The 22,790-nt window shown below is 41.7% G+C and overlaps 2 protein-coding genes across 2 annotated transcripts; both read right to left on the bottom strand.

Annotated features, from left to right (window-relative positions):
* Positions 1–18,622: 18,622 nt before the first annotated feature.
* LOC308155883 (histone H3.2-like) lies at positions 18,623–21,154 on the bottom strand (the record flags this gene model as incomplete). The annotated part of the gene is made up of 2 exons (XM_080529249.1): positions 18,623–18,745; positions 20,870–21,154. 2 exons carry the CDS (start codon positions 21,152–21,154, stop codon positions 18,623–18,625), a joined length of 408 nt encoding a protein of 135 aa, XP_080385375.1.
* A 952-nt stretch (positions 21,155–22,106) lies between these two features.
* Positions 22,107–22,493, bottom strand: LOC308167369 (histone H2A-like; the record flags this gene model as incomplete). The annotated part of the gene is made up of 1 exon (XM_080541785.1): positions 22,107–22,493. The coding sequence occupies one exon, from the start codon at positions 22,491–22,493 to the stop codon at positions 22,107–22,109; it is 387 nt and encodes a 128-aa protein (XP_080397911.1).
* Positions 22,494–22,790: the final 297 nt, after the last annotated feature.

Below are 22,790 nucleotides of genomic sequence, written 5' to 3'. Positions count from 1 at the left end.
TAGGAGAGCTCTGCTCCTATTGGTTTACTCCTATAGGTAGCCAATGACTGAATTATTTATTTATTTATTCAGGGGGGGTGAGAGAGACTGTTTTGCCCTGCCCGGTAAAGACAAGGGCACTCTGAGAGGAGATTGCGAATCTGCTGGCAAAGGGTGCAATGGTCCTGGCGCTTTTCCATTACAGGGCCAAAGCAGGCCAGCCCGGGCCAGCCCGCTTCGGCCTGCTTCTTTTCCCCTTTTTCATATGTCGTCCCAGGTCGCGTCAGGTCGGTTCGACTCGCTTCTTTAGCTCCCCTTCGAGACCAGGGTCTACATTTTTAGATCCGGATCTTTTTGCCAGGCTGCGTGTGACGTGTGACGCTGCACACCATTGATTGGTCAATGGAAATCGTCATCCCATTTTCATAGATTTTCTTCACTAACCGCCATCTTGAAATACCACATTCGCTCTTGGAAAATGTCACAACAGTTTCTGTAATAGCTTATTAATAAAGATTTTGAAAAATTATGCTGACCATCGTATTATCTTAGTTTAATGTCATTTCAATGAATCATAGAACTTTTGTTTACAACAAGCACAACACAAAAATCGCTATTATGCACCGTCTTTGCCCGTGAATAACACCGGCTGTGGAGGTGGTACAAACACAATACTCCTTTGCTAACTTCACCATCGGTCTACGGTCATTTTGAGCCCTTAACCACTGCGCTGACACCCCGAGAAGTTATGCTTTTAACCGTAAACTCGATGAACCGGGAGTTCACCCGCTGCTGCTGCTCGCAGCACCGCTTGGAGCACTCTATAAACGCGGAGATTGGAGCTGTAAGGCGATCAACTTCTCCAGTATCGATTTAATTGAGTCGTCACTTTACAAGCGAGTTCGTTTAATCTCAACGAGACGTCCTTGATATCACTTCTTAAGATGATATGATCCAATCAAATATTAGGCACCACTACTGAACTGTTCATTAAGATAATATTTATTCAAGCACATCAGCAAGCAATAATTAGTTCATTTCCATGGAAAAGTGGTCTCATCTAGTTTCACCTCTGCAGGCCCGTCTCAGCTAGCCGTCAACAAGTTAACTGCAAGAGCTCCACCAGACCAGAGTCCCTCTCACCTCCGTACATAGTCCTTTATACAATTCATCAAACATTTTGGGCTGGGTGATGCCCCCCCCTCTATCTGGTAGTTTTCCAAGTGTCAGCACAAATCCGTTGCAGCTGCAGAAAGTCTTCTCGTTAGCGTTGGCCTTCAATTCTTCTGGTATGTGGGTGCGAGAGTGTATGTATGTTATCAACTTGAGTGTCCTGCTAGCGTCTCGTTCCCATGGTGATATCATACTTTGTGAGCAGAGCAGTGAGTTGAGTTCTTATCAGTAGCTTGTGAAAACATTTGAAGTTGCACAGTAATATGAGTTAGGATTCGATTTACAAGTTAAAGTATAGTATAGAAGAATAGACTTATCATTAATCATTAGTTATGAAAGTATAAAATCAGTACAGAAAAATAGAATATCATAACAGCAGGTATACAATGGTTGTTAGCACATAGGTAAAAATAAGTAATTTATAGGCAGTTTGAATCATAAAACGTTCTTTTAGTCAGGAGCTTGTCTTCTTCTTGTCGCTCAAAAACAGAACCTCTCTTTTGGCTTTGCGTGACCTTCCTATTGTTCTCAACTGACCGCATTCACATATTATTTAAATGAGCACATAGTACATGATTTATCACTTCTAGTGATTTTAATACAAATTCCCAACAAATCCCCCCTTTGGTCATTAAAACAAAATTATGACCATTACAGAGAATTTGTAGCCAGAAAGGTGAGATGGGTCGTAGACCGCAAATGCCTTTATTTACACCATTCCTTCACAAAACTCCATAATTACAACATATCTTCAACTCCTGTATCATGATCCATCTCCTCACCCTCCAACAGTGACTGCTGCTGCTCAGCAATAAGCATTTGTAAGTGCATCTGTGTTCCAGCATCAACCTTGGTTAGGGCCGTAGTAATCAGTCGCTGTGCCAGGCCTCTAATGCAAGGGACAATGCAGCAGCCAAACAGGATCAGCACTGTGGCAGAGATGAGGAGGGCAGAGAGCATAGACATAGCCAGATTTTTTCATTTAACAAAACAGTCACCAATAACAGTGATAACTCAAGCGTTTGCATACACCTCTTGTAAACATCCTCATCACCAACATCCTCATCACCATCTTCCAAATTTCTCATTACCATGTGCCTCAGCACCAATAACATTCATTAGACCTGCACGGGCCACTATTCTTCCGTCATGCGCTCTCCACAACCAGCTTTGCGTCACCCCCCTTGTTACCCACACTGAACTTTCTTGGGGGGAGGCGGCCCCCTGTATGTCATCTATAGTCTGTACAGAGCATTTAGGTTTGTCTAGCTGGATTGAGACCAGCTGATGTTCTCTGGGGACATATCAATGGACTGCGCTTACATACCGCCTTTATCCAAAAGCGCTTCAATGGCTTCTCATTCACCAACACACACATTCACACACCAATGGTGGCAAGCTGCCATACAAGGCGCCGGCCCTGGGAGCAATTCGGGTTTCAGTGTCTTGCCCAAGGACACTCTGACATGTGGCCTGCCGGGGCTCGAACCGCCGATCTGCCAACCTTGCGATCATTAGATGGCGGCTCTACTACCTCCTGCATCACAGCCACCCCCTCCTGATTTAGCGGCTGCATCTGCAGCATAATTTCCTTTTTCTTCGTCTGTGTCGGCTTTCGAGCGTCCCTTCAGCGGTGCCTCTAATCTAAAAGCAGATATCTATGGGGTGAGCCCCCACCTTTCCAAACATGTCTGCTACAGGTTTACTGAAATTGCCTGGCAGTCACGCATTCTAAGGAAGCAAAACAAATTGCAAGGCATTTAGACAAGAAACTGTAAAGTGATGATTAGGCCCAATGGATCTCCTGAAACCTCCAAAGGGATTATGGTGAGAGAACAAATAATGACTGTGAAATACCTGAACAGACAAATGACTCAAATCTGAGTGGAAATACTTGAACAGACAATGACTGACAAAATGGGAATGGACAAGGATTATTCATTTCCACTAAACGATATAAATGATGATGAGTTTCGAGAAATGGGATCACTGGACTGTGTGGATTATAATCCAGCTGCACCTAAAAACTATGAAGAGTTGAACTTTGAAAACTTTTGACTTTACAGAGCACAAAATGTATGACATTGAGAACAACATCGACCACTTCTACAACAATAATAACATCGAACCACTTCTACAACAATAATAACCGTCTGCAACTGTGACTATTACACAGAGGAACAATTCAAAAGTAATATAATATTGGATGGTATTTTATCAACAATACACTTCAGCAGTAGAAGTCTTTATAGAAACTTTAAGAAAACTAAGGACTATTTGAGACAGTTCACCAAGTTCAGCATCATTGCTGTATCGAAGACATGGCTCAGTAAAGAAAAAGAAGCCGATTTGGAACTTGAGGACTATTAACTATTTACCTCCAACAGAACAAACAAGAAAGGAGTAGGAGTTGCCTTGTATGTAAATAATGACTTTGACTGTAAAATAGTAAACAAATAATAATAAGTCAATAACAATAGAAAACATTATGGATTGTGTCACTGTAGAAATAAAATATTGAGAACTCTAAGACCATAATAATACGCTGTGTATATAGAACGCCAGTATCCTGTCTTGACACATTCAAAGATATGATGGTTGATATGTATGATAAACTAAATGACAGAAAGACGGTCTTTGTATGAGGGGACTTAAATATAGATTTGTTGAACCCAAATGAACACAAAAAAAAATGTTACAGACATCATGGACACAATGTACAGTATATGACTAGAATAACAATTAACAGTGCTCCTTTAATAGATAACATTTTTACCAATGAAATTGGGAGTAAAATAGTAAGTAGAATGCTATTACCGTAAATAAACAGAGCTGCCTATCAAGACCCAACTAACAAATTATTCATAAACCCCTATGATCTCAAATTTAAAGAATTGGTGGACTTCAAAATGGCACAAGTAATTCTACAAAGTAAAAAAATATAAGATGCTTCCAGACTTTATCCAGAGACTGTTCCAAGTTAGACAGACTAATTACGAACTCAGAGGAATATGTATATTTATGAAAACAAAGATTAAAACAAATGCAAAACAAAGATGTATAACATTTAAAGGAGCCTACCCATGGAACACCGCCGAAAAGGAAATGAAAATGTGCAGCACACCAAAAGGACTAAAAAAATCACAAAAAATAAGATGATTAACAAGTATAAAAACAGAGGCATAAACACAGCCCTTGTTTGGTATCCTTGAACCCCCCCCCGCCAACATGCGCAAGTAAAGTCCCGTTCACAAATGTTTCCCTGTCTTGACCATGCATTCATGAACATATTGCAGAAGTGCGTAGTATTAAGGCGTCCCACGTCGCCCCCCTTTCCCGTCCTGTTAAGGCAGTCGTAGGCTTTTTCTAAGTGTAAAGGGTGATGTCCCTCATATATCATGGGGCCTTTAGTTCTATTTATACCGGGGCAGCATGTTCTCCCCCTCGTCCCATCTCTACTGGAGAATTTGAACAATTATCAGGCTTGTAGGGGGAGAAACAGTGTACCAACAACCGTAGGTTGTTTCAAGCAGACTAAACATGTTACCTTATAAATGGTGGATATTGTGTAGTTAACCCAGTTAATTTAATAATTAATTAATAAATTGTATAAATAATTGTGGCTATAACCCAGTTGTACCAAACATTTTAATTTGATTTGATTTGCTTCTCCATTTATCTCGAACATTTCAACCATAAAAACACACAAATCTTCAACAACAAAAAACAACAAAAACAAACCCCAAAAAATAAATAAAAATACAAATAAAATGAGATATAAATTGAAATAAAATATATCTTCCTCGACATGGAAGCAACAGTCGGCAATTGCCCTGTTCGATAAAAGACAGAAAGAAACAAAACCCATGGTCCTGCCCCTTCCCCACAATATCATACCATTACGCAATAGATTATCTATCAATATCTATAATAATATGGCTATCCACTATAGCTAACCAGGAACCAAATATCCACAAAAATACCAGTTCACGTCATTCTCAAACTCCTCCAACCTATATCCCTCCAAACCACTCAATAGTATTACTTGTTTTCATTGTTACATCAAGGCCATTCCAAATGGACACCCCACAAACTGAGATGCACCTGCCCCTGAGCGCTGCACAGACAACAGGCTGTTCTTCATTCAATTTCCCTCCTAGACTACAACCCCTATCTCTGCTCATGAACAAAACAATTTTAGTAAGTTGCCAGCGACCTTATTTTGTGTTACTTTAAACATGAATCGTGCAGCTCTGAATTTAACCAATTCTCAACATTTCAGAGTTTGACTTTTATTTTATTTTATTAATAATTGGTATGACCTCTATACCCAGCATGAAGTACAATTCTTATAGCTCTTTTTTGCAATGTGCATATCTTTTCTAGGTTGGTTTGTATTTCCCCAAACTTCAACACAATATGACAGGTAGGGTACAATGAGTATGCAATATAGAGTGTATAGTGATTTCTGATTTAAGATGTATTTAATTTTACCCAGAAGTCCCAAGCTTCTCGCAATCTTTGTGCACAGATATTTTCACTTTGTTTCCAGCAGAGTTTGTGGTCTATTTAAGACACCCAAAAACTTGATTTCATATACTCTATTGATTTAGACATTTTCAATTTCCAGATGGAGGTCTGTATTTATATTGCAATTTCCAAATAGCATGAATTTGGTTTTATTCAGATTTAATGATAGCTTGTTTGTCTCAACCCAGCATTTTAATTTGTACAATTCCTTCTTTGCCACCTTTAAAAGCTGCTGCAGATCTTCCCCATAACATAACATATTTCTGTCATCTGCCAAGACAACCAATTCGACCCCTGTGGGCACCACAGGTAATATTTAAGCACCTTGATTTGTTCTGGCCTATTTGAACAAATTGCTGTCTATTACTAATATAGCTTTTAACCCATATCAGTATATCAGTAAAATAGTTATTATTATTTATTATTATTTTTCCTATAGTTCCCAAAGATATTGAGTCAGTGATTCTCTCTCCACAGTCCTCCTCAGCAAATCTCTATTTTTTATTAAATCCATCCACCACCTCATTTATAAGGTTAATTTTCCTGTCATTGTCTGTAAAATGTTCTACTTTGTTCCTTTAACATTATTTTTTATTCTCATCTAATAATTTGGAATAATAATCCTTCTTACATATTCTCATAATACTAATTAGTTTGTTTTTTGTATTTATTATATGTAACCCCTGCCTCCTTTGTTTCATGCTTTATACATACACTTTATAGAGTATACTTTTTCTTGTATGCATTTTGAATGCCCCTGGACATCCACAGATTTTCAGAATATTTATTCTTATTGCTACATTGTTTTAGTGGGCAGTTTTTGTCATATAGAACTTTAAATGTTTCTAGGAATAACCCATACGCTTTGTCCACATCTGATTCTTCATATATACTCTTCTAATTCCATTTTAATAACTCATTTCTAAAAGCAGATATGGATTCCTCAGTTCTACTGTCTTGTATGTCATTTCCTTTAACTCCCTCTTCTTTCTATAATTACATTCATAAAATGAAAAGACAGGCAGGTGATCGCTAATATCATGGATTAATAGTCCACTTGTTGTGTTACTTTCCACATTATTTGAGGCTTAGTGCACGCTGACAGAGTCGCCAGGAAATTGAAAATGTTATACATGTGGTGGGTCTGCTTTGGTACAGTGTGACAAGAGAGGCCACCCTGTACCCGGTTTACCTTCGACTCTGACAGCGTGTGAGGTGGTCAATATACCTCCCACGGTCTTGTCCACCACGTCGCCTGGGTCTAAAATAGGAGTCTGTTTTGCCGTTGTCTGCTTTCTCCGCAGCATTCAGTTCCTGTGAAGAGAAAACTCGATTGAGATTAGTTTAGAGTTTTGACATATATTCATTTTCATGGAGAGGGGGTTCAAGCCCCCTCCCTCTGTCTCTGTATCATGTCGGCAAGCTTTCTTTTAATAGATTGGTTATCCCTCTCAACCTAACCCTAACCCTGTGACTACTGGGGGTGGTAGACTGAACCAAATCGATGCTTAATCCCCATTGCTGTCTCAATTGCAGCCATATGGACTTTTATTTTATTTTATATGTGACCCATTATCAAAGCGTATTATTGTAGGGAAACTAAACCGTGGTATGAATTCCTTTAAGAGGCACTTTATTACAGATGCGGCATCCTCCCGTTTACACGGATAGGCTTCAGGCCACCTTGACAATCTATCAATCACTCCCATGTCCGTGAAGTCAATACATATCTCTCATTATTAGTATTCTGCATGGGGCTTCCCCGGTGACTTTCCTGCCGCCGGGAAGTGTTACTGTTAATCCGTCTGGTCCACAAGTTACCTCCGCGTTCAATTTACATAGCAGGTCCCTCCCCATTAAGTTTACGGGGCATTGGGGGGCGAACAGGTAGTTGTGTGACAATTTCTGGTGGCCTATTTCTGTTTCTAGGGGGATTGTGTATTTCTGTGTCTGTGCCTGTCCGGAGTAGCCTACTGACGTCATGGCCAGATTTTCCGACAGAGGAGGAACTCTACCCTTGTGGTTTGTCATGGTGGACGCTGCTGCTCCAGTATCTACCATGAACTGTTTTTTCTCTCCTCCCACCAGTATTTCGATCATTGGTTCTTCGTTCGGGTGGAAGTGGTAGGTTCCTCTTTCGCCTCCCGGGCATCCCTATAGGCGTTGACCATAAGGAGCCCCTCCTTGTGGTTGATTCATCATGGGGGCCATTATGGTTGGGGCCGGTTGGCCTGGCATCGGGCCCCCCCCACTGTTGCTGTGTGGGGGGTCGAAACTGCTGGGGCTGCCATTGCTGCTGTTGCGTTGGTCCCCATGACTGCTGTTGGCCCCCTTGGTTAGGGCATTCATACTTCCAGTGTCCTGTTACTCCACATGAGTGGCAGGCACCTCTTTGTCCTCCGCGGCCTCTTCCGCGGCCTTCTCGCCCACGTCCTCTCCCTCCGCCTCTCTGTTGATATTCGGGGAAGGATTGGTACTGAGCCGGGGGCTGTGGTGCTGCAGAGGCCTGCGGCACCTCTCCAAGCTGGACCAATATCTTGCATTCTTTACATTCCTTCTTCCTTGTCGTAGCCACAACTCCGGTCACCTGCATTTTCAACAACCTCTCACGCTGCACGTATCATCAATATGATTTTTGCCAACCAATACTAAACAAACTGAACAACTAAACAAAACCACAATTTAATCAAACACCCCAAATATACCACTATTGCAAAGACGACGAGACACAAATCACCGTGCGTCAGAGACACTCCTAGTGAGCCTTTTTTTCTTTTCTTTTTTTTCTGCTGTCTGCGCTTTAATGGTGGGTCACACCCGCAGCACAACACTTCTTTAAACACCTTGAACGAGGCATAACATACAACTATCCCTTTTAATAGTAATAATTACAATAATAATAACAATTCCATCTATGATTTACATACAATATTACGTAACACCTTTGCATGAGTTTAGAATTATAAGGTTCTATCTCCGTTTAGGGTAATTCAGAGACACTGAGCGTCAAAGTTTTTACATTCCATTATGTTTTGTGAGATGGAACCTTTGTATTTTATGAATTACCCACTCAAAATGTCAACATTTTAAAAATACCACCACACATTAATAAACCACTTAATGGATCAGATTATGCAAAAAACTCAATTTTGACTAAAATGATGATAGAACCTTATAATCCCAACGCCACAATTATTTTAGCGCCCGCTGTGAGGGGAGGCACGCTAAATAGGACCTTCACCGGACTGCAGTCCTGCCGTGAACGCTACCCTATCCGCAATGTCCTACACTCCTCACTTGGTTTGCAAGGTATTTCAACCTTCGGGGCCTGGGCCTGATTACCCCTGGTTACCCCTGGGGCCTGGGCCTGCATGATTACCCCTGGATACCCCTGGGGCCTGGGCCTGATTACCCCTGGTTACCCCTGGGGCCTGGGCCTGCATGGTTACCCCTGGCTACCCCTTAATAGGACTATAGTGTCCTTCCTTACCTTAGACCTCGGCGGGTCTATCCTGGGGACTGGTTACCCCTCTTTATTTCCAGGACTTAGCTACTGTCCCTTCTTTAGACCTCGGCGGGTCTTATTACACGTTAATACAAGATGTGCTTAAATATCAGACAGTGGTGTTCAATAATGTATAGAATGTCAATTTAATTAATGATTATCCTTACTTTTGACGGATCTTCAAGGACACAGATCAGAATGGGTTTGACGATTCCAGGACCCAGCACTTCCAGCTAGAATACTATTGTCTACCTAAGCAGATTTCATTAAATGGCTCTGCTCACCTCTTTTGTGTTGGTACCGTGGAAGTGCTTAGTCCGAACCCAGCCTCGCCCACTCCTCCTTGCATCCCGTTGAAGATCACGTCGGGGTCACCAATTTTGTAAGGCGATCAACTTCTCCAGTATCGATTTAATTGAGTCGTCACTTTACAAGCGAGTTCGTTTAATCTCAACGAGACGTCCTTGATATCACTTCTTAAGATGATATGATCCAATCAAATATTAGGCACCACTACTGAACTGTTCATTAAGATAATATTTATTCAAGCACATCAGCAAGCAATAATTAGTTCATTTCCATGGAAAAGTGGTCTCATCTAGTTTCACCTCTGCAGGCCCGTCTCAGCTAGCCGTCAACAAGTTAACTGCAAGAGCTCCACCAGACCAGAGTGCCTCTCACCTCCGTACATAGTCCTTTATACAATTCATCAAACATTTTGGGCTGGGTGATGCCCCCCCCTCTATCTGGTAGTTTTCCAAGTGTCAGCACAAATCCGTTGCAGCTGCAGAAAGTCTTCTCGTTAGCGTTGGCCTTCAATTCTTCTGGTATGTGGGTGCGAGAGTGTATGTATGTTATCAGCTTGAGTGTCCTGCTAGCGTCTCGTTCCCATGGTGATATCATACTTTGTGAGCAGAGCAGTGAGTTGAGTTCTTATCAGTAGCTTGTGAAAACATTTGAAGTTGCACAGTAATATGAGTTAGGATTCGATTTACAAGTTAAAGTATAGTATAGAAGAATAGACTTATCATTAATCATTAGTTATGAAAGTATAAAATCAGTACAGAAAAATAGAATATCATAACAGCAGGTATACAATGGTTGTTAGCACATAGGTAAAAATAAGTAATTTATAGGCAGTTTGAATCATAAAACGTTATTTTAGTCAGGAGCTTGTCTTCTTCTTGTCGCTCAAAAACAGAACCTCTCTTTTGGCTTTGCGTGACCTTCCTATTGTTCTCAACTGACCGCATTCACATATTATTTAAATGAGCACATAGTACATGATTTATCACTTCTAGTGATTTTAATACAAATTCCCAACAGAGCCCCGCGTCAGTCAGCCTTTTCGTAGAAATACATCGCTTCCCAATCCCTGGTTGCGAGATCTAAACTACAAATCTACTAGAACTGAAAGCTGCAAGTAGGCTAACAGGCACGTAACATCCATATGCTGTATAAATAAATATATTTGACTACCAGCAAGACAGCGCTGCACTCGTATCTATCAGCCTGTCTGTATGATGATGTCGTTGAATGCCGATGCTGAGATACTGTGCTGATGAACCATTCGCTGACTGTCTTAATAAATCAAGTACAGAGATTCCAACCCGTGTTGAACATCCTATTTCCTTGTCAAATCGTGTATGCTGTGCAGTGTGCACCTAATCTATCATGAGATGACAACGCATTTAAGATCACAACCTCAATAGATTGATTCCATCGTTTTACCGACAAGAAGATTCTACAATCTATCAGCCTTTCCGTAGAAATACATCGCTCCCTGTATAACGATATATATCTAACGTTACATGTTTTAAGGCTGATCTGTGCATGATGGTGCTGCATTTTGACATAATTCTTATCGCATTTCCCCCCATTGTGCTGCCGTTCCGTAGTCCAGAGCTTCATCATCCCCTTTCACCCCTTTCCATCCCTGGCGTCATTTTATCAATGAACGTGGTATTATACATATTTACATATTACATATTAGTTGTTATTTATGGCAGTGTCCGGTTGCTGGAGGAACCAGGACGCCGGCTACACTGCACAGTTTAGCCCGAAATATATAGAGAGAGTGCAGCCCGTTGACAGAGAAACGTTTTAACAGGGAATTCGCTCCGCGCTGTGTCGACGGTGATAGGAGAGTAGGATCTACACCATTCAAATGGTTTTGGATTCCCTGTCTTCTCCTCTATCCGGACACGTTTGAATTGTTATCCTAACCCACGGTAAACCGAAGTTATTAACCCGCAAACGGCACCGTGTTTGTCCGTGAATAACACGGCACACAATGATACTACAGTTCATAAAGCAGACAAGTGAAGGCAGTGGTTTTAAGGGTTAAAAAAACATGACTTTATTATGTGTAGAACAACATATGTGCAGAACAAAATCCAATAGAAATGATTAAAACATGCAGACAATCAGGCAGTAGCCGTCTCTATGCTGAACATAACAATGATGCTACAGTGAGGTAAAGTAGCCATCTCCTTACGATAGCCCACATAAGTTTATTTCTCTTTCCAGCATTCCTCTTTCGAGTATCCTTCCTTCTGTCTTCGCTCTTCTGTCTTCTCTCTTTTCTCTCCCAAAAACCATGGTTAATAATATACCACATGCAGAGGGAAAGGCATAGGATAGTTGCAAGTTCCTCCAGTCTGCTATTGCAGGGCTCTACGCTAACCTTTTTCACTAGGAGCACACATAAATGAAAAATGTTAGGGGCACACAAAGAAATTTAGGAGCACAGTGAAAAATGTAATTATAACACATTTTTATTAGTGATTTTGCAATTTTTGCACCAAAATCACACATTGGCCCATGCCTACAGCCCTACTAGACGCAGAGTTGATGGCATTGTATTATGGTAACTAGCTGTGTCAAGTTCTCCTGGTTAGCAGCATGTTCATTCATTCATCCATGTCATGCCTGTCAGCTAGCAGCTAGCAGCCCAGCCAGGCTTTAGGGCTAGGTCTGTCAGCTAGCAGCCCAGCCAGGCCGCGTCCTAACTATTCCCACCGTAGTTGGGTCAGACCACGCCAACTTCTTGAATATGTAGGGGTGTTTTTTTTCCTTTTTTTTCTCAAACACAAACACAATCACTGACACTAAGAATAGGCGCGCGTTCCAGGGCCCACAGGGCAATGAGAGCCGCGCCCGGCCGCTTGCGGCCGTGCCCGCGGCGAACATTGACCGTTGGCCCGCGGCACACTCAGCGCCGCCGAGTTGCATACATAGATGGGTAACCTATATCTAATCGTGCACCCCGTGTTACGTGAAGAACAAGATACAGAGAACACCCCTACATATTCCAGAAGTTGGCGTGGCGTGGGCGTGGTCTGACCCAACTACGGTGGGAATCGTTAGGACGCAGCCAGGCCATGCAAAGGTCTGTCTCCATGCTGCCCACCTCCCTGCTGCTGGGTCAGGCTACATCAGTCACACACGGTGGCCAGACAACTCCACATCTAGGGGTATTAAACTACCCCACATCCAGATGACCAGTCCCCAGCCCCATGCTGCCCGGGGTGGTGACATGTGGAGGTGGCCAGCCCAGCACGGTGCCTCTGCGGCGGCTAGCTGTTAGCACACCACCATCCCCGGGGGTCCCACCTCTCTGCCACACTCAAGTACAACATGTTGCATTTTCATGCCATTAGGCAACTTGCTTCCTAGGGTTTCCTAGGATTAGAGATGCATTTGGACTTCTGGAGTACCTCCACTACTTTCAATGGGTTCTGAAGGTCTGAGAGCTTTCTACTTTCTACCCTGGGTAGTTAACCCTGGTTGTAACCTTGGGTTCAAATCTGGAGTGTGTGGGACCAAATCTGTAGATGTGGTGAGCTAATGAAGCTAATGAAGCTTGAGATGAGAAAAGGGCGCTTGTCTCTTTAAGGCCCAGGAGGGAGTTAGCGATTAGCGATGTTAGCTTAGCGCCAGTTTAACAGAAGTAACTTCACTTTTAACATGACTTCCCGTGGTCGTAGCGGGCTGGCTGACGGCTTAAAATGTGGCCACACGGTTCGCGCAGATTTATTTTTAGAATTAAAAATAAAAAAATAAAAAAAAAAAAAAAAAATCTGTACTCGCACAGTGTGCTCGTGAATTTATTTCTCTAGTCGCACAGATGTATTTTTTGTCGCAATTGCGAGTGAAATGGTCGCACTGTTGAGCCCTGTATTGTTGCTGTGTTGTGTCTCGTGAAAATATACGTCACCACCATGGCGCGCTGTTATGACGCGTAACTCCGCCTACTATCGCCTACTCCTCCTACTAGTCCGGGTCGGTTGTGTATAATGGAAAACCAGAACTGATCAAAAGCGGGCTAAAGTGACCCGACCCGACCTGAACCGACCTGGGCTGGGCTGCTGATGGAAAAACGCCACTAGTAGTCCCCAGGGACCAGTGGTTTGTACTCCCCCTCAATCTGCTGGAGCTTGAGGCAGTCAGACTGATTGCTCAGCTCAACAGCTAAAACAAAACACTTCCCACCTACACTTAATTTCCCGCCTATTTGCACACGCCTTATATGGCTCTCCCACTCTATCTCTTCTGATCTCTTCTTTCTCCTCCCAAAATGAGAGAGAGATAGAGATGTACTAATTAAAAGTCACTCAGACCAGTTGCACCCTGGAGTCATCCTTAACTAGCCTAAACCTGTCATAGCTGACCACAGTGGCGGCTGGTGATAAAAATGTTGGGTGGGGCCCAGGTTATGGGGGCATGCTCCACGGGGAAGAATATCAACTTTAAAATGTGGATTTACAGTCGATTTTAGCATGAGAATATATATATAACTTAATTATTTTTATATATAACTTATTAAAGGGCAAACTGCAAACACAACAAAAATATAATGCACAACAACTGACAAATCAACTGGAATAGTCTTTGTTAGCAGAGTAGACCTAATGTTAACAGAATGGACTTATACCCTTTGTCTATCTGTGCAGCGGTAAGGTGAATAATTCTAGCAGTACTGTCCAGACAGTTGTCTTGTTTAGCCATTCAACTAGGCATTATTTATTCAATGGAGAAAGACATGGAACACAATGCAATTGTGATAATAAATGTGTTCTTTGTTACTTCTTTAATTAAATTAAAGTGTACCTTTCTATTATCATACAATATTTCCTTGAACATGTAAACTCTATAATCATACAGTTGTCTTTCTATTAGTTGTCTCTGTCATACTGAACTGTTTGTTATCATCCTGAAGTATCTCTGTTGCTCACCTCACCTCAGTTCTGTCTCTATTGCCCTCCTCTCCTGTTGTCTGTCTCTCTGTTGCTCTCCTCTCCTGTTGTCTGTCTCTCTGTTGCTCTCCTCTCATGTTGTCTGTCTCTCTGTTGCTCTCCTCTCCTGTTGTCTGTCTCTCTGTTGCTCTCCTCTCCTGTTGTCTGTCCGAATATCGGTTGTTAAGTCGCGACGTGTTTCCGGGTCCAAAGTTGGCTGAGGCGCTGTCTTCGAAATGCAGCAATAATAATAATAATTAATTATATTTATATAGCGCTTTTCCGAGGCTCAAATACCCTGACAATATGGGGGAAACGGGAAAGTGCTGTGTCCCTTGTTGTATGAATACTTAGATCCCAGTCTAAAAAACGATTAAACTGTCATTCTACCGCTGTAGTATACTGGTATTCTGGTGCGGAGAATTTCTGGTTTGAACCCGGAAATTGCAAAACCTCACGTTTGACGTCAGACTTAACAACCGGATATTCAGGGCTCTCAAGTCTCACGCATTTTTTTTTTACTACCCCTAGTGGTAGTGGCCCTAGGCTGCAGCCTAGGTAAGCCTATAATCTGCGCATGCCCCGACTCCTCCCCTATGTATTTTCACAGTGAATTTTACACACACACAGATAAAATGTTTATTGTATTGGAGGATTTTTAATGAATGCTGATAGGTGCCGACAGAATATCAGCCGCATTTTATGAATAAACAATGTTTATTTTTAAAAATCTTTTACAAGTAGCAACTACGAAATGGGGCTGCGTTGGAAGGTGGGGAAGGTATAAGGTTCAGAGATAGGAAATGTTAGGATATTTATAGCATAGCATAGAGTACAGCACAGTGTTTTATTTGTATAGTATAGTAGCATAGTATAGTGGATAGTGTATATAGCCTTTATTTATGTAAACCAGCTCTTTTCCCTTCTTGTTTTTAGTATTTTTTTCCTAGCACCAGGGGAGCCCCCCCTCCTAAATTTCGTTGTATGGTACCTGTACTGTATTAATGACAATAAAGACCATTCATTCATTCATTAATTCATTGATTTTCAGACTTTGTCTACATGTTACGGTACATGTGGTAATACAGTACATGTGTGAAAACTAGGGTTAGGGTTAGGTGCTACGTTGACTTGGTACATGCTGGCATGTCTAACCCTACACCTACCCCTACCCCTACCCCTAACCCTAACCTTAACTGTAGCACCCTAGCACCTAACCCTAACCCTAGTTTTTCCACATGTACCGTAACATACACACTGTAAGATTGAGCAGAAACAGGCAGGGGCTCCTACTTCTACTGCCATCTACACGAGTTCTGCTGTACTGAAAGATTAAATTCAACAATTCACCTTTATAGCATGTGACCTCATATTGTGCTGAAACTAATTAGGGCATAACAGAATCAAATGTATTGTTTTGGTTAAAAGATGTTGGATTAAAACTCAGACATCTCCGGATCCGGTCCATGGGCCTTAGTTGGACCACGTCTAGTCTAGTCCCTTTAACTTCAGACCACGGTCCTAATCATCACTTTGCTCTAGTCCCTTTAACTTCAGACCAATGTCCTAATCATCACTTTGTGTACAGTACATAATGTGTGTGTAATATGATGTGAATGTTTTCTCTTTCTGTGAATGTGTTTGTGTGTCTGTAGTGAATGCAGTGGATATCTTACTAACACCAGAGCCCCAGACCAGAGCCCAGTTTTCACAAGGTGAGTCTCTTTATCCTGAAGTAGCTAACAGTCTCTCTCCACTGATACTCTCCACAAACCCTGAGATATAATTAGAGAGATCTAGGAGAGGGAGAGACTCATGAAAAACAGGCTCGATATCTTACTCCTCTTATTTCTCTGATTTGGTCTCTGCTCTTCTCCCAGATGCCTGTGAGCTCACACTGGACCCAGACACACCATGCAGTGAATTCGGGAGACACACGCCATGCAGTGAAAATTGGGAAAGACAGGTACCAATCCCAGCCTCCAGAGAGATTCAATAGGGGGTCTCGGTATGTGCTGCGTAGTTATCAATGGTAACAAAGGGAGGGAGCCGCCACAATTGAAAAAAGTCCTGCCAACCTACTTGCCACCCCAGTTACACAGACCAACTGATATAATTTGTTGTATTTTTATTATTGGATCTTTATTTTTTTAACTGTTGCACCCTATTTCATGCACCCGAATGGTTGCACCCTATTTCACATGGAGAGATTTGAATTTGCCTGCTGAGCTGTCTCTTGTGCTGTGCGGTGTGGAGCCTCTTCAGGTAATGTTAAATGTGGTTTTAATTAATTATGTTATGACGTTTAGAATTCATTACCTAATGGATATGTTTAGTCAATTAATGGATGTTTTGTTCATCAATGTAACGTTATTTGCTAAGTTATGAAGCGAATAAGTTTTGCAGTTCAGCTGTTAGCACTAGCTAAGTTAGCTAGCTAGATATCGTAAGGGTCTGTCTGGACGCTGTTACTGGGAGGTTGAGAGGAGTGGTCAGCAGTGTTGCCAGATTGGTCTGATGTTTACCAGACCAATAAGTGCTCAAAATCCGCCCAAATTGATAAAAACCAGACCAAATATTATAGCATAGAATATATCATAATTATACATATCAAAAACGAATAGAATAGAGTAAACAAAGGGACTGCTCAAATACCAAAAATAACATTTGTTGATTGTTTCGATTAGCAATGCTGAGTCAAAGTAATGACAATGCTTAGTCTTGTTTCATGTTCAATGCAATGGCAAAATATGATCATGGAAGATAACCTCAATTCAATCATGGTATTATCATATGAAATCCATTTCCATGTGACATCCTCTATAGTCTCAATGAATGTGCCTTTTTAAAACCAACCCCCAATTGAATTGGCAATATAATAAAATGTGTTAATTGCACATTAGCATGGTCTGCAATTAAACACACATTAGCATGGTGATCACAGCATATTTAAACACAGTTAACACAGTCTCTGTCAAGTTATTTTAAAACATTTTTTTTCATGGGAAACCAGGCCAAATTCTGTCCACCAGCCCAAGCCCAATTTTACCAGCACAATGCAACCTAAACTAGCCCAATTGGGCTGGAAGGGGTCTTTGGGCCTTGTTGGGGTGACAGTGCTGAGCTGTGTAATATTAGAGCTCCCCATAAGTGAGTGATGCTTTATCATAACCTACTATTCTGTATTCTGTGATTTGGTTTTAAGAGTAATATGTAATTATTTCCCACTTCAATGAATCTCAGAGGGTTGACTCTCAGATTGAGCTCTCTCTGTGAAGTCTAGAATCTGAGATTATTGAAGCCCAATCCTGTGATGGTGTCAACAGTCAGAGGATGTTCATATCTGGTCAGACTTGACCTCTATTACATATTCCTGGGGTCAGGTCATCTTCATTTGAATGATCCAATGATTGCAAATAGGACATTTGTTTTCAATGTTTTCTCAATAAACTGTAAAAGAGATTATTTTATTTTTTAGAGATTATTATTATTATTTTCTACATTTAAATGTTTTCCTTGTACAATGTAAATGACCCTAACCATCAAATCAGATTAAACTCTATTTTCAATAAATACTGTGGCACATTTCATTCACATATGCAGTATAGCCTAACGTGTTTTAATAACCCTGACATATTCAATACAATATGCTTTTATAATCATGTGCTCATTGTGTGTGGATTTATGGCAAATTCTTCTAATTTAATCCATTTTAAATTGAGTCTATAACACCACATAATGTGGAAAATTGAAGGGGTCTGAACACTGTATATATATACTGTATATACTATCTATTTTAATAACAGCCTATGGGTGTACCGCATTTTGATGTCCTCCCAGCACCATTAAGCTTTAGCAGAAGTAAATCACAGACCTTGTGTGGAAAAAATCCGTGATCTACAGAATACACTGACTGACCCTGATTTACTTCGGATTATTTTACATAGAGTACTTATCATAGTTTGACCATCACAACGAATTCACACATTAAGGCCTTATGCTGTTGTGAATTGGCCTACATGTATTTCGGTTACCGAGATGGCACGGTCAGCATCCCTGCAGGCTACTCATTTGAGTTGTATAACCTATAGATTAAAGCCCTACACGGGTGGTAAATGGAAACACGCCTTTGAGGGAAATATTGAGGTGGCTCTTAAAAGAGCCTTTGGGGATTTCCTCTCAGATCGGTGTAGTCATCTTAAGCGCGCTCTCCACGGATACGGCGGGCCAGCTGGATGTCCTTGGGCATGATGGTGACCCTCTTGGCGTGGATGGCGCACAGGTTGGTGTCCTCGAACAGACCGACCAGGTAAGCCCAGGGCTTAAAGTGGGAAAAAATCCTGTGCCTGAAACTTTTTCTTGGGGAGGGGGGTCACAGTTTGAGATATTGGGAGAGCGGGTACAGAAGACAGCTTCTTGTCTCAATGTTTAAATGCATTAATACTATTTTATAGTCAATACAAAATATATGTCTCAATGTTAAAATGCATTAATACTTTAAATGAATGTGCAACAATACTATGTGCAATATGACAACCCTTGTGTACATAAGGTTCAGAGATAGGAAAAGTTAGGATATTTATAGCATAGCATAGAGTACAGCACAGTGTTTTATTGTATAGTATAGTAGTATAGTAGATAGTGTACATAGCCTTTATTTATGTAAACCAGCTCTTTTCCCTTTTTTATTTTACCCTTGGCCCTCGTGTTTTTAGTCTTTTTTCAAGCACCAGGGGAGCCCCTCCTAAATTTCGTTGTATGGTACCTGTACTGTATTACAGTTTTTCTCAATTGCTAAAACACATTTCACAAAACTTTCCTCCAGTTTCCCAAAACTCTAAACACAACACACTTTTCTAAAGCTACATAAGCAAAACCACACCTTCTCTCTTCAAAACTCAAACTCAGACCCTACCCCTAATCCTAACCCTAACCTTACTGTAACCCTAGCACCTAACCCTAGTTTTCCCACATGTATGATAGTCATGCATAAAAATAAATCTGCGCTCCCTGTCTAACGTTATATCTAACATTACATATTTTACATTACAGTAAGGCTGATTTTGCATGATAGTCATGCATTTTTAGATATCTATTTCCCCCCTTTAAATGGCATATGATGTCCGAAATGTTACTAAAGTTCAGCCGCGAAGTTGTTGCACTGTTGTCCTATCGAGTTTTACGTAAATAAAGGTTTGAAAAATGTACAAATGTACAATACTGTACTGTATCACAACTCAATGCAAACACTACAGAGGATCCATTACACACAACAATACTCACTGAAAACAATGTTCAGGGTGTGATGTTTTTTTATTTATTTATGGAACTATACCACACACACACACACACACACACACCACAATCATTTGCAACAAGTGTCTTAAATTTTGAGTCGTTATGTTTAATGAATGAAGCTAGGTGTGTTCATTGTGTTAAAATGTTGCTGACTGTGGCAAGCATTTTGCATCACATGAGCTTTAATTTGAGAATTTGACATTTTGAGCAGAGTTTTTTGCAACTTGTGTTTTAGCAAGACAAAATGTGTTTAGATTTATGAGAAAAGGAGGATTGTGTTTTGTGAATTGTGTCTTCATGTGAAATGTGTTTATGGTTTTGGCAAATGGGAGCTAGTTTTATTAAATGTGTTTAGAGAACTGGTCATTTGGTTTAGAGAATTGGCTTTTGTGTTTTAGCAATTGGGAAAACCTGTAATGACAATAAAGACCATTCATTCATTCATAATACTGTTTTATACTTAATAAAAAAAATAAAAAAGTAGATGTCTTTAAAAGGCCAAACTGATTGCATCACTTATTAAGCCACTATCACTATAACAATACAGAATAAAATATATACATGTCTTTAAAAGAACAAACTGATTACTTATTAAGCCACTATCACTTATATTCTCCTTCTTGGCACCACGTCCCATAAGGCTTCCCGTCACTACTCAGGGTTTTTCCTGGCTCAAAATGAGGCGGAGGTGGTACCAGTGGTGTTTGACATCGGGGGGGACCGATGAAGCAGGGCTGTCTGGGGGTCCTTAAACGAGCATCAAACACTTAATTTCTTGCATTCTGGTGAATTGATATGCACCAATTTGTGCCCTTTCGCCATAAATTTATGGTGGAAATGTCATTATATATGTAAAGGAAAAAACAATATTCAGGCACCAGATGGCCATTCAAAATATAATGTAATATAATGCAATATAAGGCTCTCAGGCATTCTGTACTTTCAAATATGTATTCTCCTTGAGCAGTCAACATCAACTATCAGCTGTTTCGCTAGCAAACACGAAAGCTAAGTTATTTTGTGAAACAGCGCCCCCGCCACCACGTCGGCGCAATGCCGCAATTGCATTTTTTTTTTTTTTTAATTCTCCTGCGCCGGAAATCCGGCACTGTGCCGGAGTACTTTAAGCCCTGTAAGCCTCGCTGGCCTCCTGCAGGGCCATCACAGCAGAGCTCTGGAAGCGCAGATCGGTCTTGAAATCCTGGGCGATTTCTCTCACCAGGCGCTGGAAGGGCAGCTTGCGGATGAGCAACTCGGTGGACTTCTGGTAACGACGGATCTCCCTCAGAGCCACGGTGCCGGGCCTGTAACGGTGAGGCTTCTTCACGCCGCCGGTGGCCGGGGCGCTTTTACGGGCAGCCTTGGTGGCGAGCTGCTTCCTTGGGGCTTTGCCGCCGGTGGATTTACGAGCGGTTTGCTTGGTTCTGGCCATGACGATATCTTCCTTCGTTCTGTTGGAGTATAACCAATCTCAACAGAACGTTGTACATTTATAAACCCCCAGTCGTGCCCCGATTGGTTGGCGACTATAGACGAGCTCATTGGCTCGTTTGCGCCTCCTTCTCCGGCTGCCATTGGACACGAGCACCGTCCGCGCCATTGCCGCCACAAATTCAAACACTTAAACCCTGCCGCGCGCTTCCTTTGTTTGGCCCCTCCCCCAAACCGTTGGCTTCAAAGAGATGTAATTCCGATATCTTTTGTCAATGATCATCTATCCTTTAAATTATATTTTTTTTAAAGCCAAAACAAATGTGAAGATACAACAAAGTATGTAATGTACGACTATATGAATACAAATGAACAAGAACAGTGTAAACATTATGTACAGAGATCAGCGTGGTGCAGACACTTATTTTGTCTTTACGGTGGTTGTGTTCCATTGGACGTCCTTTAATCTCGCTGCTGTTGTGGACATTGTTGTCCTCTATCCTTAATCTATAACTTCATCATTGTTGTCCTTTATTCAAAATCTATAATTTCATCATTGTTGTCCTCTAATTGTAATCTAAAGTTTCATAACTAGTTGTCCTCACCCAGTTCATACAAATGATGAACCAAACAAACGCAAACTTTATTATGGAAGAACAAGGTCCACTACACAAGGAAGGGGTGATGTTTAAAACCTTATGACGGACTGAACGTTATTTCTAATGCTGAGGCAGTGACATCACGAGGATGTTTTCTGCCCAACCCTGTGTAATATGTATGGGTGCATTATCTGCCTCGTACATGAAATCATAATTAGTGTCTTCACAACATGAAACACGCATAACGCAGACAAACAGTGGAGGGAGAGATGGACTGCACTTTTGGAGAGAGAAGTGGTTGGCTCTTAAAAGAGCCTTTGGGGGGTTTGAGGAGGTGAAGCCGCGGTGGGACGTTTACTTGGCCTTGGCGGGCTTCTCGGTCTTCTTGGGGAGCAGCACTGCCTGGATGTTGGGCAGCACACCACCCTGAGCGATGGTCACACCGCCGAGCAGTTTGTTCAGCTCCTCGTCGTTACGGACGGCCAACTGCAGATGACGGGGGATGATACGAGACTTCTTGTTGTCGCGGGCGGCGTTGCCGGCCAACTCCAGGATCTCAGCCGTCAGGTACTCGAGCACGGCGGCCAGGTAGACCGGTGCGCCGGCGCCCACACGATGGGCATAGTTGCCCTTACGCAGGAGCCTGTGTACACGGCCCACTGGGAACTGGAGTCCAGCCCGAGAGGAGCGGGTCTTTGCCTTGGCTCTGGCCTTGCCTCCGGTTTTGCCTCTTCCTGACATGGTGACGGTTTAGTAGGATTTCGTGACAGCTGAAGAAAAGAACAAGCGATAACACTCCTGTTGCTCTCAGCGTTGTTCTTATAGCTCGCCCTGACGGCTTCTCATTGGCCACCGGGTCGATGTCACCTCATCCAATCAACGGAGACCGTTTCACTTCCGTCTTTGTCTGTCTCGCGCGCAGAAATCAAAGATGGATTCAAACTCGTCCCATGATTAACGAAACTAGTATATACATATACAGAACATACTACACATTTTTTGGGTTATTATCATTATTATTATTATTACCACATACTA

The sequence above is a fragment of the Nansenia antarctica genome, assembly GCF_963989245.1.
Source record: "Nansenia antarctica genome assembly, chromosome: 1".
NCBI classification, from domain to species: Eukaryota; Metazoa; Chordata; class Actinopteri; order Argentiniformes; family Microstomatidae; genus Nansenia; species Nansenia antarctica.
The sequence above is the reverse complement of the archived record's forward strand: the minus strand, read 5'-3'. Positions and strand labels throughout refer to the sequence as shown.